At 37.3% G+C, this 18,691-nt stretch overlaps 1 protein-coding gene across 4 annotated transcripts; it reads right to left on the bottom strand.

The window, feature by feature from the left end:
- Window positions 1-1,467: 1,467 nt before the first annotated feature.
- On the bottom strand, window positions 1,468-17,902 carry FAM204A (family with sequence similarity 204 member A). 4 transcript variants are annotated; one of them, XM_041461495.1, is made up of 8 exons: window positions 17,471-17,902; window positions 17,043-17,354; window positions 16,047-16,137; window positions 15,488-15,521; window positions 14,832-14,934; window positions 13,051-13,140; window positions 2,164-2,270; window positions 1,468-1,831 (listed from the first exon to the last, which is right to left on the bottom strand). In XM_041461495.1, exons 2-8 carry the CDS (start codon window positions 17,274-17,276, stop codon window positions 1,780-1,782), a joined length of 711 nt encoding a protein of 236 aa, XP_041317429.1. In that variant the 5' UTR covers window positions 17,277-17,354; window positions 17,471-17,902; the 3' UTR covers window positions 1,468-1,779. The 4 variants fall into 4 exon arrangements, with proteins under 4 accessions (XP_041317429.1, XP_041317431.1, XP_041317433.1 ...); XM_041461497.1 differs by having other exon boundaries at window positions 14,832-14,931; XM_041461499.1 differs by having other exon boundaries at window positions 17,058-17,354.
- Window positions 17,903-18,691: the final 789 nt, after the last annotated feature.

Raw genomic sequence — 18,691 nt, 5'->3', positions numbered from 1 at the left:
TTTGAGGGCTTGGGTTTCTGTCAAAGCACATTTTCAAAATAAAGAACACTGATCCTTGCAATCGGATCAAGATCTTGATTTGAGAAATACTGTTACTCTTAAGAGCAATTACTGCAAAAAAGAAAATAGCTTATTGAATAAATTATACTTTTAAAAGTTTAGTGGAATGCTGCTGGTGTGCTTGGCATTAATTATCAGCATCATTCTACTTCTCAGTATATAACAAAGGTCAACTGTATCTAACACCCATTTTCCAGATGCTTTAAAAAACCCCAGAAATTATGGACAGCTAGCCTGTAACTTCAGGACAGGAAGATTCGGAATGGAGGAAGATCCTGATGAAGGGTCATGTGTAAACCTGTGTGTTTACACATGCAAACATGTAATTTACCTTTACAATCACTTCACTAGAGATAGGACTTGTTTCCTTCCACACAAAAGTTTGCAAAGCAACATAGTTTGTAAACCATAGTGTGAGATTTATGATGTTATACTGCAGAAACCTGTTTAGCCCCCAATTTACAATTCTGGCAATTGTATTCAACTCTGTCATCAGAACTAATTACAGCTAACTGCAGATTACCATATTGCAAACTCTCATCTGTGTGAAAGAAATATGATGTTAAAAAAAAAGAATCAAATATCCCGAGGGCTAATGAACAAAAATGCACTATTCCATCTTGGACTGCAAACCTGAACTCTTCGAATTGCTGCCTTAAACTTCAAATTGCTATTTGTTGGCAAGTTGTTTTAGCCCCAAGTACTTCCACAGTAAATCACCATTACACTAATACCATACCTTTGGCCTGAAACATATTAATCTTGGTTAACAGTAACTGACATTTACATTACCAATTCAATTCAGGCATTGTGGTGACTAAACATATATGCAAGAGCTTCAGGGAGAAAAGTTATTAGTTTTGAATGTGTACTTACTTTTCACTGAGAACAATTTTGAAGAAACATTATCATCAATTCTTGTTATAATCTTACAACATAAACATTCAAATCCTAATTGATCTGTAAAACATTTGACTTGGAGTAAAATCTGCATTTGTATCTTGGGTGCAGTTAACTGCACAACATCACATTTCAGATATTTTGCCAAGATATGTATTTATATATTTTTATCTGGGACTTTTAAAACCTGTGTTCATAGGAAGGAAAGAAAACTGGGAATCTGAAATATTATGAAGAACATGGCACCAGGATATGACCAATAGTACCAGATCCTTCCAGGAGAGGGAGGATGGACTTTTTTTTTTTGTGGGTGTTTATATTTACTAAGGCTATAAATGCCCTTGGTTTAAAAAATATGGGTTGGGTTTGCTCTTATTTATCTAGTGTCTTTCCCAGCTTACAGGCAGCAAAGAAGTACTTACTGCATTAAGTCTGTGGAGCCCCAGAAGCAAAGACACCCCTCTCCTCATACCCACACATTATAGTTGCAGTACAGCACAAAACACATTTGGACCAAGGATTTTATTTTGACTTCAGAAAATTCTCTCCCAGACTTCAAATTCATCCTGAAACGCATTATCTTTAGCTTTCATCTCTAGGAGGAAAATTTAACACAGTATTGATGTTTAGATAGTATTTTTGCTGTATTATTTATAAGAGAGTGACAAAACAAGACAGTGCAGTTTAAAAACATTAAGATAAATACTAGGCATTTGATGTGCTGTGTTTTGAAGAGTTTTATGTTTAGATTTAATAAGGTGCCCACAAAAATTCTTCAAGTAACAACAGGTATTTAACTCCAGAGGAAAACAGGATGGACTACATGTATCCCATGTTGCTTTTTGTTTCCCATCTTTTCTTGGCTTCAAATCTGAAAGAGAGCGCAAAACCCACATTAGGAATGATGAGAGTATGTTTTTTAGGTATTTAACCATGTTATTCTTAACAAAACAAAAACAACTTATTTGTAATAAAGACATGAAGACAAATATAGCCATACAACCTCCACTTTATTTTGGATAAAGCCTCTGTACTTAAGTCTGATAGAAAAAAGCCCACCAGAACCCAACAAGGTTAAACTAAACAAATAAGATTAGCACAAGCCTATTTCAACTAAAAAAAAAACATTTAACTGAGATTGTATTGTACACACTTAGTGCCAATGAAACCACAAATGTTTAATTCCATACTCAAATGACTTACCCCCAAGCAAGCTTCTTTTTCTTTTGAGCTTCTTGGGCAGCCTCTGCTTCTTGCTTGGCTTTTACAAAGTTGCGGCAAGCGGCAGCTTTGGCAATTTTCACACCAAGCTAAGACATGAAAAGGAACAAAGGAAAACTGATTAGATGCAAATGGCTCATATGAAATTTAAGCCTCACAAATTACTGGGTCTGATATTGTTTCTCAAAAGTCAATAGATACTAAAATATCTTTCAAATAGTGCATCATCAGCCTAATATAAGAGTGGACAAACAAGAATGTCTCTTGAGGTAAATACAAAGGCGTAGGATCCTGGGGCAGGCAATCCTTTTCACCAAATCTTTCATTTCCAAAACCAAAAGCAAAGGGCAACAGCTCACTGGATCCTTTTGCTTGTTTTATATAGACAGACACATCCAAATACACAGTCTCCATCATTAGGACCAGTCTGTGACCTCAGCTATCCCAACACAATAGAATCAGGTCTTACCAGTGTCAAAAACACCCAAAAAGACATTTTTATACAGGAAAAGCTGCTACCATTACAAATTTTTCACTAGAACCACTAGACATGTTTTAATCAGTCTGTCCAAAAATAAATGATTCAGTGTCCTTAGTGTCTATTTCCACATTACAAGCTTTGAGACTGCAAGGGTGTGATATGCCAGCTTTCCATGTAGGTGAATACCACTTCCACAAACTGATGCAAACTGTGAGAATTAAGTTCACTTTAGTGAATGTCAAGCACAGGAGGGAAAGGCAGGGAAGAATAAAGAAAAAAGATGGGAGAAGATACAGTGAACTATGACCAGTTTATTTCCCTTAATCAGCATTCATAACTTGTAGTTACACTTTGTGGTTGTTGCCTTGACATGATGAGTTATGAAAGAATTCATTCTCAGAAGTTACTGCTATTCTCCAAGACAAGCATGCAATTCATTTACCCCAAATTGCTACAAACTGATGTGGACAAACAGGTTTTCTTTCAATCCACACCCAAACCTCTAGAAATTAGCAAACAGTTATATCCAGCAAACTGGATATTCTAAGTGTCCCCCAAAATGTCATGGGAGCATCAAAGAACAGGAGACCCAAGGGGAAGAATACTCTTTAACACCTTGGCTGAAGTTCCACTATTAATGGTAATACACTTGAATAATCTGCAGCATCTATGCAGACAAATATTTACTCTGAGAAATGCTTTATCCAGGTAACATGAGAGAGACCTCAAGACACATCTGCAGGTGTAGATGCACTGACACATTTTCCACAACTACCCCATCAAACACACAATAGGTAGGTGATCGTTTTGTTAACAAAGCAAAAAAAACAAACCCAAATTGCTACAAGCTCTTCTACGATATGGTCCTCTCAGGGTTCAAGAATAAAGAAAGCAGCTTTTAAGAAAAGGCAGCAAGCACAACTCAGCTTGTGCTTTGTTTGAGGCTCCAAATGCTGGCAACACAAGTAGTTAGGAGCTGAGCCTAACAGTTTGAAAGGGAAATAGATGTTTTCATAAACATAATATTTAAAAGGAAAAACTGAACAAGTCTCTCATTCACTATTTGCATGTGTTATAAGGTCCTAAACATGTACCTTTGGAATCATCTTTATGCACAAAATACTGTGTATCTTTATGCACAAAATACAGCTACTTCAGAACTTTTATATTACCTACATAATTTTCCCCTGAGCATTAGTGTTTTTTATTAACAGTAATTCAATGCCAACATCTGAACTGCTACATTTCAGGTCAAAGACTAAAACATAACATTCTTTTATTTGCATTGTCACTTAATATTTAAGGGCAGCTATTAACCTTAATATAATTGCAGTATAAAAATGCTTAAGAAAACTCACCTAAAATATTCAAAAAATGTTTACTTTTAAATTGAAACAGGAGTAATTATTAGTTTAAACAAAAGAGCAATCTGATGGCTGAAGTCAGTCAGCAGAACCAAGCCTTTATTAGAGATATTTTACCTCCTAACACACTTGAAAATTAACTTTTACTGTGTGATGAATAACAGAATCTCCTTAAAATATATTCTAGTGGACTACTGAGCACTTATACACATACAAATATAAACAAGGGAGCTCTAAACAAGTGCTGCAGAAAAATCTTTTTATCTGCATTTTTTGGAAGACAAAATGAGTTCCTCCATCTTTGAAAAGTACAGAAAAAAATGGAATAATAAGATCCTCTGCAGTGCATGTGGAAGTAAATGCAGAAACATATTGCAGCAAATTATTGTTATAATTTCTAGGCTACAGAGTCAAATTTTCAAGATACGAAAACAAATGTTGCATATAAACACACACAAACATTTTAGTGAGATTAAATGTCTTCTGCTCCCACCCAAACCCAGACACACATCTTCACTCCCTTCTCCCCCCCATAAGAAATCCATAAAAGCTTGGTCAATGGATTTTACATTAAAAAAAAAAAACATACTAACATTTCAGGTCATCAGATAACTCAATAAAATACAATCTTAAAAGAAGTAAGAAAGCATGAATAAAAATATATACAACAATTTCTTGTGTAGTCAAAGTATCAGCATTTTCCATATAGAACATCCAATATTTTGCTGCATTTTAATTAAGGTGTCTAAACATTATCACAAAGAACTGCAAATTGGTCAGAGCACGCAGTAAGGAAAATTAAGCTCTAAAGGCTTTTTATCACCATATTTCAGGAACCAAGGGTGTAAAATGTTCTAATTTGGGATATATTAAAAGCCATAAAAGGTCTTTCAAAAAGATTAATGGTACTTTGCTTGGATTTAAGATAAGGGCTTTAGCTGGTTGGAAAAGCAGGGCCCTGGCTAGACCCTTGAGGCATTCATCTTTACAGCCACTTGGAAGATTTGTAAAAGCGTCTGCATAACCTCAAGCAAACGCACTGCGACATTTTTTTTTTCAAATTCCTTTCAATTTTACAGGTTTAAAGTGTGTAAATCATACTGGGTAGTAAAGCTGATATAATGGTTCATCCTTGTAACACTATATATATTTGTATTTTGAGACAAACTTGAAAAACAACTTAGTTTTGACAGGGCAAAGCCCTTTCCATTTTGAAGTTGACCAATAATCATGTCAAATATCTTACTCTAGATGTTTAATGTGGCATAAATGAAAATTTCCTACTCATCTGAAATTGTTACCTTGTAACAAATATCTGAAGCTTTGCTTCTTTTTGAACACTTTCAAGGCATTTATTTAAAAATACCAATTATCATACTTTAACTTTTTATGGAATAACAGGTCTCTATGAAAAATATTTATGCCATTCTCTTTTGTTCTTTAATTAAATGAAAACAGATGTTTTCTGAAGTAAAGCGGAACCATTACTGGAGTACTTAAAGTGTTAAGGTCTTTAATTTTTATATCAGTTTGGTCTACAATTCCTGATTGTCTTTACTCAAGCTCAACATTAATGTCAAGCAAGTTACCTAGGAGACGAAAGAGATCAAAGAGACAAAAAACCCTCAAATGTCTGATTAATCAAGCCTGCAAACAGCTTATTTCTTTTAGCCTGCATGCAAGTATGAAAATGAGATTCTGGGAGCCGTACATTGTGCAGATTTGTTCATTCTTATCAGAACAAAGCCAGCGGCAGCTTATTTCATGGATCATTGGCACTGTCATCAGTGCTACACAGAACGGGTGACAGCTCCTCATTTTGAGGCTTGAACAAAATTAGCAAAAAGTCGGCACAAATTAGCCTCTCATCTTTTTAGTAATATGACATTATTCATTTACTTTTTATCCAATTTTTAATTTTTTCCTTGTCAGCTATCCCTTTCTAGTGTTTCTTGCACAGCATCATAAAACACTTTTAAAACAAGCAAAGAAATGGCTGAAGTTGAAATAGAATGTAAAGTTCAGGCAGAAGAGTAAACATTTTTATTAAGTTGCAACAGAATCTACTGTAACTTCCAGAAAACTTCCTTGCAAATCAGGACATTTAACATTAAATATCACAAAGCAAAGACTTGTCTTTAAGACAGGACTGTAAAATGTAAACGCTGAATGATACAAGTACGAGACAACGGAAACAAGAACTGCTCCAGAAATACTGAGGTACAAAATACAAAATATTAAACCTATAAAAGCTCCAACAAAACATCTATATTCAAACAGGTCCTGAAATACTGTATGATCATAGCAGAGAAGCCAAACAGCCTTTTAATATAGTGTTACAGTTTCTCATCAAATATGAATCTAGTTATTTCAGGCTTGCCTCTAGCAATGATTTTCTCCTTTTATGTTATGGAATGTTATCCATTGCTGACGTATATAAAATATATAAAGCAAACAAGAATACCGAGTGGATTTTGCAGTGAAAATTGTCCCCTTTCAATGATGTGCTCAACTTCCCCTTTAAAATACTTTGTAATACCTTTGTTGTATTTTTATGCTGTGTATTACAACACCACATTATATTTGGATGACACAGTAATGGAGCAAGGACAGAAAACTGCTCTAATATTAAGCTCTTTCCTAGACTTAAACATTTAAATGCAAGTAACTTCCTCCATTCATGAGAAAACACAGCATCAAAAAATTAACCATAAGCTGTTAGATGCTTTACAGAGCCCCCTTATAACAAAGGCAGTTTTAAAAAAAGAACTGTAGTACTGTTTTCAGCAATTTCTTTATCTCTGTTCTTCTAAGTAAGAAAGCTTATTAACAAGCTTTGAACTTAAAATCACATTTACAATAATGTGCCATCAACAGTTTTATAAGCTAATTAGAAAAAAAGATTAATTAATGACTGGCTGCTAATAAAATGGCAATCATGAAGAAAGAAACCAAGGGTGCTAAGCTTCAACTACCACCAATTAAGAGCTAATTACAAACAAATTATATATGTGTTTTGCTGTGGGCTTTAATTTACTAAAATGGTTTTAATTAAAAGAGAAAACATGCTGATTAATTGAACTGCAGAAAAAATCTACAGTATAAACTGTGCTTTGTCTGTCTCTTTAATTAGACTTGTAACATCTGAAATCTTTTTTTAAGGTTTGTTAAGGAAAAGATATACATAATTAAGGGAGCATAAGAATGTAATTCTAGGTGATAACCCTGCCATGTTCCAGAGGTTAAAAGAAAACCACCTCAGTGAAGAGGAGTATTTGGAAGCACCTTCACTAAGGTAAGAAAGGAAATCCTTCACAGATAAAAAAACCTTTTTTTTTCTTTTTTTTTTTTTGGGGGGGGCAGGGTGGGGGGTGGGGGGGTTCTTCCACAACAAGAGTTCTTCCCCAACAAGAGTTCCAAGTTAATTTGTGCTTGGTTACACTCCACATAAAGTTGCACCTAATTCAAGTACCTAAAAACAGTGAGAAATTGTGAACATTGCACAGAACTTAGAAATTTTATTTTACCAACAGAATAGCATCAAGTACTAAGTCCAGTCCATCTCTGACAGTAATGTCATCACAACCAACCATTTCCTACCCAGATTCTCACATGGAAACCAGTTTCCAGAATGGTTGTCAGCAGTTATAACCAACAAACTGCCTTGTGTACTTCCCTTTCTAATTTATATGACTAGAGGTTACTTGCAGACAGGAGATACTAATCTGATCACGAGAAAATGGTCAAAACTGATGCATCAAATTTTAAAGACAACAGCAGGACGGATCTTGTTGTAACATGAGGATGATATTCCAGTGAATAGCCAATTAATTTCATCAATTACAATGTAGATCTTTCATTTAAGTTGGATTAAATACCAGTGTCCCCATAAATTGCAGCTTTTTAAGTCTTTCCCCAAAATGCCAGAAGACACTAAGCCAGGTGCTTAGGAAGTGCTGTCAGAAAGTCTGGGGTATTTAGAGACTGACAAGTACTACAGCAGTTTAGCACACTAAATTACAAAATATTTTAAAAGTTACTTTTGACAGGTAAGTCTAATATGGTCAAGATTATTTAATTGTCTTCAAGTTACAGTCCTCAGGCTAATGCGTTCTTAGACAATGTGGCACCTGCCTACCAGGCAATTCACACAAAAAACCCCACCAATAAGCGCAAAGTTTGGGCTTTAGTCAGATTAGTTCTCACAGTGTTAGAGCCATAAGAAATCTGTATTCTGCATTTTGCAGAATACAACCAAATCATGATTTGAGCACAAAAACACTACGGAAAAAAAAAAAGCTTTCTCTAGGGGGAAAAAATATATGTAAGAAGTGGTGGTGGGGAATCTTTTAAAATTTTTTGGTTTACCTATGAAAATAATTTTTACAAGTATCACTCCAGATTGAAACTGATTTATAGCAGAAAGAAATTAGCAGATATCTGCACATACAATCCTTACTCAAAGGGATAAACACATCCAGCTATGCCCAGTCACAGTGCTCCAATTTATCAACATTTATTATTTTAAAAAAACTAGGTTGATTTCCACTAACACAGTAGGAACAATTTAATTACATCTCAAGACAGAATTCCAGAAAAATTTTTACAAAGCATTAAGAAGTTGACATAATTCCAAGTGTCTGTTCCCAGCTCCATATCCCAAGTATCTGCTCCTACTAGATCTCAGCTATCCTACCCTAAGGCATCACCAAAAAAATCTTGTCATTTCAGCCCAGATACGTGTTTACATAAACTTTATTCTCTTAATAACTTTCATTCTAAAAGGCTCAGATTTTTTTGGGTAACTCCTACACTAACATTTCTATTGGCATTTCTCACGTTAAATAAGTCATCCTTAAATGCAATGTTCCAACAGCTTTAGGTATGCCAGGCTACATCTGAAAAGCACAACTATAAAACATGAAGGACTCTGCTCATGCTGGAAGCCCTGGAACGTGATAACAAAGACAGCAACTGGATTACAATAATAAACACTAACTGTGCATATTGTACATGCACACTGCAATTAATTGCTTATTTTTTTTAATACTAATAGTACTGTACTGCAGGTATTAAAGAAATAAGGCAGTAGTAGAGCTTGAAGCTCTACAGTAAATTAAGGAGTATGATCCACCTGCACTATTTTGCTGCTAAATACATTTATCAAAGCAGTGCTGATCTTGGACAATGTAATTGCATCACAGCACTGAGGTGCTCCAGCCAGAAGCTGAAGGAGAGAGTTATTGAGGGCCTAAATTATTCTCTACAGCATAATGCCCATATTTTTTTCAGGAAAAACTTCACTCGTGTATAAAATAATGAAATCCAGAACTTCAGGATCACCAGACCTCTCAGGGAAGCAGAACACCCCACAAGAGAACGTGCTGTGGGGATGGCCAAGGATGCCACAGGTAGAGATCTGCTATCCTGATGACTGACAACAGGAGACAAGGGGTAACACTTGGCAGTGAGGTTTGTCCAGAGATCAGACAAAATATTCAGCAGTGCAATACATACAGTTCATTTTTATAATAGAAATGCAACTGCCAACAAAAAGGGGGAATGCACCAGCCAGTCTCAAAAGCCACATATGAATCCACCCATGCAGTCACCACTAAATACAGCCTCATGCAGGAGGTGTTCAAGTTCTAATTCTCACTCCAAAACCCTGAATGCTCCTGGATTGAAAAGCTTTGTTTTAAAATCAGCATTTGTGTGTATTTGTCCACAAAAACAAAGAAAACAACAAATAATATATTGCACAAAGCCTCATTTAATGCAGTGCAGAAGCATTTTCCTTAAAGAACCTGCAACAAGTACCACTTGGAAACCTGAAGACCCAAAACCTTAAAGCATTTAGGATTTTAGAATGCAAAATTCCATGATGCACTGACAGCTGCTAGATTATGCATATTGCCTAAGTCATCAGTGATTTTAAATGAATCTGATTTTAAAAAACCTTCTCACTGTGTCACAACGACAGGATATTGACAGCATCATTTTGATATTCCTTTGCTTTTTAGGACATGTTTCTACCGTCTATACTCATCATCTGTTTATTTTTGGCTTCATTTTTCTAAATACTGAAGCTGCCCTATCAGTTTCACAGGCTTATAAATGTTATACATCAAAAATTAGTTTCACTTATTAAGGCAGGAAACGGCTGTAAGAACTCTGGGATCTGTGCCTCAAAGCAAAAGCTTTATCAGCAGGTTCCAGTCACTGCTTCTTGCAAAAGAAAATGGTGCCGATTAAAACCCCATACACCTGATTTCAAAAAGAACACCTACCCACTGAACATTTCTCACATGGCTGCAAGGGGGGCTGCACCCCAAACACCAGACAGCTGGTTCTCACACACCCTCTGTCCCCAGCCCTGTGACACTGCTCAAGAAAAATGAAAACTATACATAAAGAGATGAAGTTGAGATAAAAGAACAATAATTCATCCACTTATTAGTCCAGACTTCAGAAGTGGTGTACTTCAATACAGCCACAGTGCAGTTCCATGCCTGACTTGCTCACAGAACTGTGCTGCATTTGGAAGTTAGAGGGATACAAATAGCCACATAATTTAAAATTAACTCAATTCTTAGAGGCATTGTATATTAAAATTGACATTTCTGTAAACTGCTAAGAGAAGAAAAGTAGCAATTGAATGAATACAACATGAAAGCAATATTTTATTAAGTGTACTTGTGTACAAAACAATGACTGTTCAATCAGCCTCTTCCATAATCAAATCCTCTTTTTATAGCTCTTCACTGAAACAGTCACTGTTAGAAGAATTTCCTTAGAAAAAAAAAAAAAAGTATTTTAAAAGATCCATTAAAAAAAAAGCTTCTGAAAATCACAAAGAAAAATGAACCTTGCAGTGAGCCATGGAGCACATCCCTACAAGAGCAGAGAACCCCAGTGAATTCACATGGATTCTGCCTCGACAGAACTCCTCATGAGAGATCAAGCCAGTCATTTGAGTCTTCCTTCTTTCAACATATTATTTGTTCAGATAAACCCACTTAACCAAAACCAAGTTAAGGCTGTGAATACTAATAATGTTTCAAGCATTTTGTTTTCAGAATTACAACATGCTAATATTTGAAAGTCAACAATTTGGAGCTAATGTTCCACAAATAATAATACACTGCTGTAGCACCTGGGATATGCTAGATGCTGTATAATCCCATGGCTACCAAAATCAGATAACAGTTTATCATAAATATTACAAAACCTTAAAACTTCTTACATTAATTTGTTTTTATAGTCAAACAATTTGCACTAGAACCTCAGTATGTTTTATTGATTATAATACTCCAACCACTTTGAGGAGATGGGATAATGACATTTGTGAAGGAGAACAGCAAGTGTTTTTCATGTTGTACACATGAAAGGTAATAAAACAGTCAGAAGCTGGTCAGACTTAAAGGGAACATCAGGACACTTTCCTACCACTGTCAATCGCTGTTATCTTTGCAGACTGAAGTTTTGTGATCACTGGTGACAAGGCAGATAAGAGTCTAGTCATTAGAAACTGCCCTGAGTGACTAAATGGAGGAGTTTAATGATTTTGTAAGAACACTCACTGAGGAACAGTTACTTTTACCTAACCTCAGAGAACCTTAAGAACTGTATTTCCTACTTCAAAAGCTGTCTGTTTTTAAAGCCATCACAATATTGTAATACATTGCATTAAACAGATTTAAATCTGCAATTTTACATTAAAGCTTAGTTTAAAACACTGTATTTAAGAAACATTTAAAATATTTGTAGGCGAATGAGAAGCAGCTAAAATTTGTCTTTGCTTTCCTAATCCTTTTCTAATACCTTTGAATTTTGCAAGCATATACAGTGGACAGAAAATTCCCATTACCTCTGTGAAGATGGAAGAATATGCAAGATAAAGGAATGAAAGCAAAAATTATATAATTATTTTTAGTATAAATCTAGAAGATTTATAGCATAAATCATACTACTCAGATTACCTTAAAAAGATCACTTTTCCACTCACTGAAGTAGTACTTTTATTTTTCTTACCTGGCTTCAAAACTGGTAAAATCTTATTATCCTAACCTTTTCCTCTGCATTTTCTCTCCTAAGCACAACTAGCAGTGGGGAAAACAGCCTTTGTGGACTTCAGCTATTTTTACTTCAACTGCCTCCACCTACCCTATGTGCACAAATTGGACAATTTCTTAGGTGAAGTCATCAGAGGGATCTGACAGATTCCTCACCAGCTTTAAGTATTCACTAAGACCTGTACATACAGATGTTTTTTCTCCCACTTTTGCGGCAAAGAGAGCACAGCTTTCATGAAATTACTCAGCTACACCAAGTAACAAGACAGTATCTTGAAAAAATGGTGTTACTTTGCACTTGGTTATAGATATGTATCTATACAACTGAACAATTATGACAAGGAGAAAAAAATATCCATCACAATTCTAAGGCTACAGCAGTAGTACAGAGAGACAACCACCTAGTCCCACTCTTCAGAATTCTTCCAGCCATCAACTCCTGACCACATAAATACACAGGAAAACAAGTACTGGCACACAACTTGGGGTTCCTATGTCCTTATTTGCTCTAGGCTTGCTAAATCTCTGCCTCTATTCAGGATTCCCAAGCTTATAGGACAGGTAATGCAAAAAAAATTATAAGGCACAGGGAACTGAGAGGAAGGGAACATCCTACTCCTGTCCTCTTGGCTTGCATGGAAAAAAATCAAAAGCTCAACACAAATGACCAGATACCAACTCCTCTGAGTTGGTTGTGGAGTGAGCAGCAAGGCTCTAAAGCAAAGTTACTTGGGACAGTTGATGGATGTATTTTCAATGCTTGAACACAGCTACAGCTGTCCAAGCATTGCTAGATCAGCAGCAAAGTCCTGAAATCACTGACAGGAATCTGCTCAGGAACGGGAAAGATGCTGCAAACAACCTTCAGTGCTGTTTTACTCATGACACTTTCAGTCCACATGTGCAAAACTAAATGACCCCTCAGAGCTTTTGTTAACAGCCCACTTACCTCACGAATGGCTAATCTGTCACTCAGCTCCTCAGCCTTGGCAATGTCACCTTCAGCCACACACTTCTCTATGCTCAGTTCAAGGCCAGACTAGGGGGGAAAAAAAAAAAGGTAAATGCCTTCAGAAGAAAAAGAACATACTTAAAGGGAGTATCTCCTCTCTAAAAATATTTCTTTCATAAAATTCTTTAAGACACTGCATAAACCTGTAATTTCTGTGTACCACAAATCACTCTGTCTGTGTATTGTAATGGACAGTATAATTAAGAATTCACTGAGAGGCTGCCTGAGCACAAATCATTGCATTAGTTCCACCTTATGTGCAGGATAATACTATAGGTTAAAAAAATTACACGGGCTAGTTTATGCCTGTCACAATAAAATTTCATCTGAAGATCTGGCTTATCTCTTCCATCCCTGGAGCTTTCTAAACAAAATGTGAAATATATGTGTCAGGTAACATGAAGAATGGCAATTACCACTGTATCGTTACAGTTCTAAGATCTTATCTTTACCCAAAAACCAGAGTTCTGGCACAAAGCCACTCCACTGTGCTAATAAATTAAAAATTCTAGCAGCCCTATGGAAAACAATGAAAAAGATTCAGGACTTAAAGGTTGTTTTCTTATTTTCAGAGGTAAACATAACTTGTTTAATAGCAACACTTACAAATAACGTAACAATAAAAAGTAACTATCTCCTGGAAATTATAGTTGTAGATTTCTGATGGAGTACAGAAGGGTAGCACTGACTTCAGAATTTCACAAAAAACCTCACTCTCATAACAAAAGATAATTTACAGCCTCACAGATTTTAAATATTAGTCAACTAAAGAAAACACACTTGACAGTTCCATAACATACACTTTTTAAGAGATAAAAAGGAAAAAGCTAATGGAATTCTTGAGAAACAGTGATCTGCAAACACTGCACTTGAGTTATTTCAGGTGCTAGATGAAAAAAAAGAAAAGCACAATTGTAAGTTGCAGTGATGGCAAATTCTGTTAAGATGCCTTTTCTGAAAATAGCAAGACTTATCTTCCACTAGTGATAATATCCCTGAAATTACAATGAAATAATCTGCATTTTAACACTTTGGGCCTTGTTCCAGATCTATCCTGAGCACTTCAATGACAACTAAATAGCCAACAAAAGTAAGAAGCACACAAATCTTCATGACCTGCATGTAGAAACTCACTTTAAGAAAATGAAAAATACAAAATTTATCATAAAGGAAGCTAATTGAACATTTCATGTAACAGAACTTACAGACAACTTAATAAGAAATGTTATAGAACCAACAGCACTACCAGAAACTCACAATGCAGTGAGGATCTTAACTTTTCCATTGTGTGTGCCAATTGTTTCAGACATGACTAGTTACACTGTAACGTTTATGAATGGAATGTGTCATGAATCTAGTCAAAATGAAGGCTAGGTTTGCACCTTTAATTCTTGTAGCCACTGGTGTCAACTGAAAAATTTATGTGACACATTTTAAAGTTAAAACAAAACAAAAGGAAAAGTGAAACAATGCATACGAAGTGTTCTGTCTCTCACAACACAAAAAACAAAACCAGACAGGAAACAACCCTGGATACTGTCTTAAAAGAAAGCACAGCAACCATTCAAGGATATTTATTTAAAAAGCTCACAAAGTCATCCTTCCTCAGAGTGACTGTATTCCTTTACTCCCAAATAGCCTCAGTTTCCTAGCTCAGTTAAGGACAAGCTCTTTTACTGCCAAACACAAGCTGACACTGCCTTTGTAATAACAGTCACCTTTTGTGGAGCCCTGCTGTCCACAGGTGATTCAAATCTATCATTGATTCCAAAGTATTGTGTAAGTTCTTTCCATTTGTCTTCATTTTCCAACTGCTGACTACTAAAAACAAACAAACAAACAAGTCATTACTATAACCACTTCCCTCTCCACAATTTGTAATACCCTTTTCAAAGCTAAAATAAACTCTTCCATTTGGCAGACATGGTTTTTTCACCAATTCGTTTTTTTAAAAAAGTAAAATTAATTATTGCTCTCCCTTTGTTTAAGTGTAATTTCACAATCTTGAAAGCAAGATAGAATCATAGAACCATTCAGGTTGAAAAAGTTCTTTAAGATCAAGTCTAACCAAAAATCTAACACTGCCAAGGAGGAAATAGAAGGGAAGGAGAAGGCTGAACAGGAGCTTGTACAAAGGAAGTAGGAAGAACTTGAAGTTTATTAAAAGTTACATTAAATGATACATTTGTGTTGATTTTTAAAATCAAGCAATCACCAGTACAGATTCAGCCTGCCCAACAGAGACATTGAGCAAATTTAGAAGATATTTTACACAATGCTCACAGCTAGGCTTTGGATGTGAATGTGGTCAGGCTTATTGTAAGTTTTGCCTGCTACTAACAGACCTCAGATAATCCCATGGACCTGGTTATACCTTTTAGCCACTTCATCAGTCTTTCTCTGTTTTGCTAAGAGGAAAAAGAAAGAAAAAAAAATCCAACATTACACAGTGATACCCCACAGCATCCAATGAAGTTAACAGAGCTCTAACTGGTCACATTTCCTTTGAAAGGTCAACACACAGGGATTTTTTTACCCAATGATCATGTGGATTTAAACCACTCAGCTGCAAGAAACACCTGCAATATCTGTGAAGTTTTAACCAGAATGTGCAAAAGTAAGTTTTGTAGAACTACTGAAATACATTTAACCATTATAAATCAGTATTATCTGAGTAAGTCCTAACTGCTTTTAAAGAAAAGGACAAATATATTACTTGCATTCTATGCAGCAATCTGTCTACAACCTCACTACACCCTGCAAGCGATGCATACAAGCAGAAAAATAAAATGCTACATAACAGTTAGAATACAATTCTTCATAAAATAAAAACACAAGAAAGAAAACCTCAAAACCCCAAAAAACCAACCCCACAAAACAGCATGTATTGATACTAATTCAATTTGAAAAAACAAAGTTGTTAAAAAATCTACCTTTTCGGCGGCGCTTTCTTTTTCGGCATCTGTTTTCCTCTTTCGCTTGCATTTTCATTTCACGGTGTTTTTTCTGAAGCTCCACAAATTTCTACAAGATGATGAAAAACCAAGTTTAAATTTTCCCCCCATTTTAAAGAAATTGAATAGAGAAACGTGTAATTACCCACAATGCCTTGTGTTGTCTATTACATCCCAATCTATAGCTCGAGACCATGGGACTCTGATGGTGTTAAACTGGAATTGGTGCTAACCTTTCATCACCTCTCTCTGACTTTCTGCCCTCCCTACATCCCAGGACTGTTCAGATCTGGCAGTTATCCCATGGGATGTGACACAGAACACACTTTTGCTTGTTGGGCACTCCTAAGCTATACCACGTGTTTTTATTGCCTACAATAAAACCCACAAATTAGTGACAGCATGGTCCTTGCACAGCAGGCTACCTGCAAGGATTGAAGGGTGAAAGAAGGCAACTATTTCCTGCCAGTTCTTATTTTGAATCCAAAGCCTAAAACACATTGCTCTGTTAAGGGGTTTTTGTTTTCCCCAGTCTTAAAATGCAACTCCAAAATCAGGAGGTTATAAGGAACTCTTGAGTCTGAATGCTTGCAGTTAATCCCCACAGCAAACAGCAGGGCACACCTCCCCTTCCCAGGTAGGAAACAATGAGCTGTAAATCTTTACCAATGCAGAAAGCAGCTACCAAGCAGCTCAGAGCCCACAAACCACTGAAAACACAAGTTTTATGCAACTGTATAGTTATGACAACTCCTTGCTGTACTTTCAATCACCAGCAAACTACCATCTAATTACTCCCTTCCTAAATTCCTGTTCACCTTGCCTTAAACAACCTAAGGTTTGTATGCTCAGATCACATTTAATCCAAGTTCAGATCTGTACATTGACTATTCAGCTGTGAATTATTTTAATCTAAAAACCAGCCATATGAATACACTGCATTATGCTCATTTGGGGACTTATAATGATACATACATTCCAGATATTTACAGAAACTCCAGGAGGGCACGTTTGAGATTCACTTTCTTCATCTGTCACTGGCACAAGAGGTTCACTGTTGGCATTACTTTCCTGTCCAGTCCCCTGAACTCTTTCAGTATCTTCTTTTGCATCTTGCTTTGAACAGGAATCAGGTGATTCATCTCCATCATCAGAACTTAGATCAACATCACTTTCATTCAGTCCTGGAGGTAACAGCCCACTCCACATCTTCCAATTTATATAAAGACCAAACTATTTCAAGTCACTGCAAAGACATCAGGTTACCCATCCCAACACAAAAACAACCTGCAGAAGAGAGAAACAGAAACAGCAAAATATGTCATTAGAAATATTTTTGCATTTCCTACATAAATATCATTACATGTTTTAGACAAGCACATTATAAAGGTGCTAATACTTACTATTTCAGAAATAAGAAGACAACTCGATTACAGAGGGTTTGAGACTACTCTTTTTCCCCACTCCTTGCCCATTAAAGTCCTTATGGACTTTAAAGTACCCCTATTCGTTTGCTTACAGCTCCTTTCAGTTTAGGGGCGACACTGCAGCAAACGCCTCCCTTGCCTCCACAGGAACTTCCCGGGACAGCACCGCCACCTCCCCTCGCCGCCGGGCCGCGGCACGGAAGAGCCGGTGCGGGGAGGAGGCAGGCTGGGGAAGCGAAGGGGAGACAGCGAGACGAAGAGAAGGCCGGCCTAGGGGAAGGCAGCCGGCTCAGGCCGTCCCCGGTGCCCGCACGGCCGGCGGCGCTGCCGGAGCCCCGCGCAGCCCCCTCAGCGCCGCCCGCGGCCGTGTTTACCTGGCCGCCATCTTGGCACCGCCGGAACACCCCGCGCGCGGATTGGGCGGGGCGGCGCAGCCAATCAGCGGTCGCGGCGGTCGCCATGGCAGCGGGGCGGGGCGGGGCGGCCCCGCTGAGCCCGGGTGTCCGGGGGCGGGGCCATGGCGGGAGGTGCTGTGAGGAGACGGCGTGTTCCGTCGTGGAGTTGTCAGAGTCTCGGAATCCAATAGGTTGGAAAAGGCTCCGACATCACCGAGTCCAACTTGCGACCCAACGCCACTGTGTCCAGCAGACCATGACACCGGGTGCTACATGCGGTCTTTTCCTGGAGTCTCCTCCATGGCTCCGTCACCTCTCTGGGCAGCCCATTCCAATGTTTAGTCACCCTTTCAGTGAAAAAATTACTCCTAATGTCCAGCTTACGCCTCAGTTGATGCAACAGAAGGCCATTTCCTCTCACCATATCTCTTATTCCCTGGGAGCAGAGCCCGATGCCATGTGGCTCCAGCCTCCTGTCCGGCAGTCTCACAGAGCGATAATGTCCCCCTGAGCCTCTTCTGCTCCAGACTAAACACCCCCAGCTCCCTCAGCTGCTCCTCAGCAGACTTGAGCTTCTTTCAGAAGAAAGACAAGCGTCAAGTTTACAGCAATCCTTGCTGTCATAAAGGAATATGGCATCTCTTCCAGCACTAAGCCTTGTAGTTAAGCCACACCAAAATGTTGATGCTGGGACAGAATGACGAGGGTCATACTCTTCAAGAATTGAAAAATCCTTCCAAAGTTCCCGGTAGTCCCTTGGATTAATGTGGTAAAAAGAAAACCACCAAAATGCAAACTCTGT

This window comes from Pyrgilauda ruficollis, unplaced genomic scaffold (assembly GCF_017590135.1).
Source record: "Pyrgilauda ruficollis isolate IOZ18807 unplaced genomic scaffold, ASM1759013v1 scaffold15, whole genome shotgun sequence".
Taxonomy (NCBI): domain Eukaryota; kingdom Metazoa; phylum Chordata; class Aves; order Passeriformes; family Passeridae; genus Pyrgilauda; species Pyrgilauda ruficollis.
The sequence above is the reverse complement of the archived record's forward strand: the minus strand, read 5'-3'. Positions and strand labels throughout refer to the sequence as shown.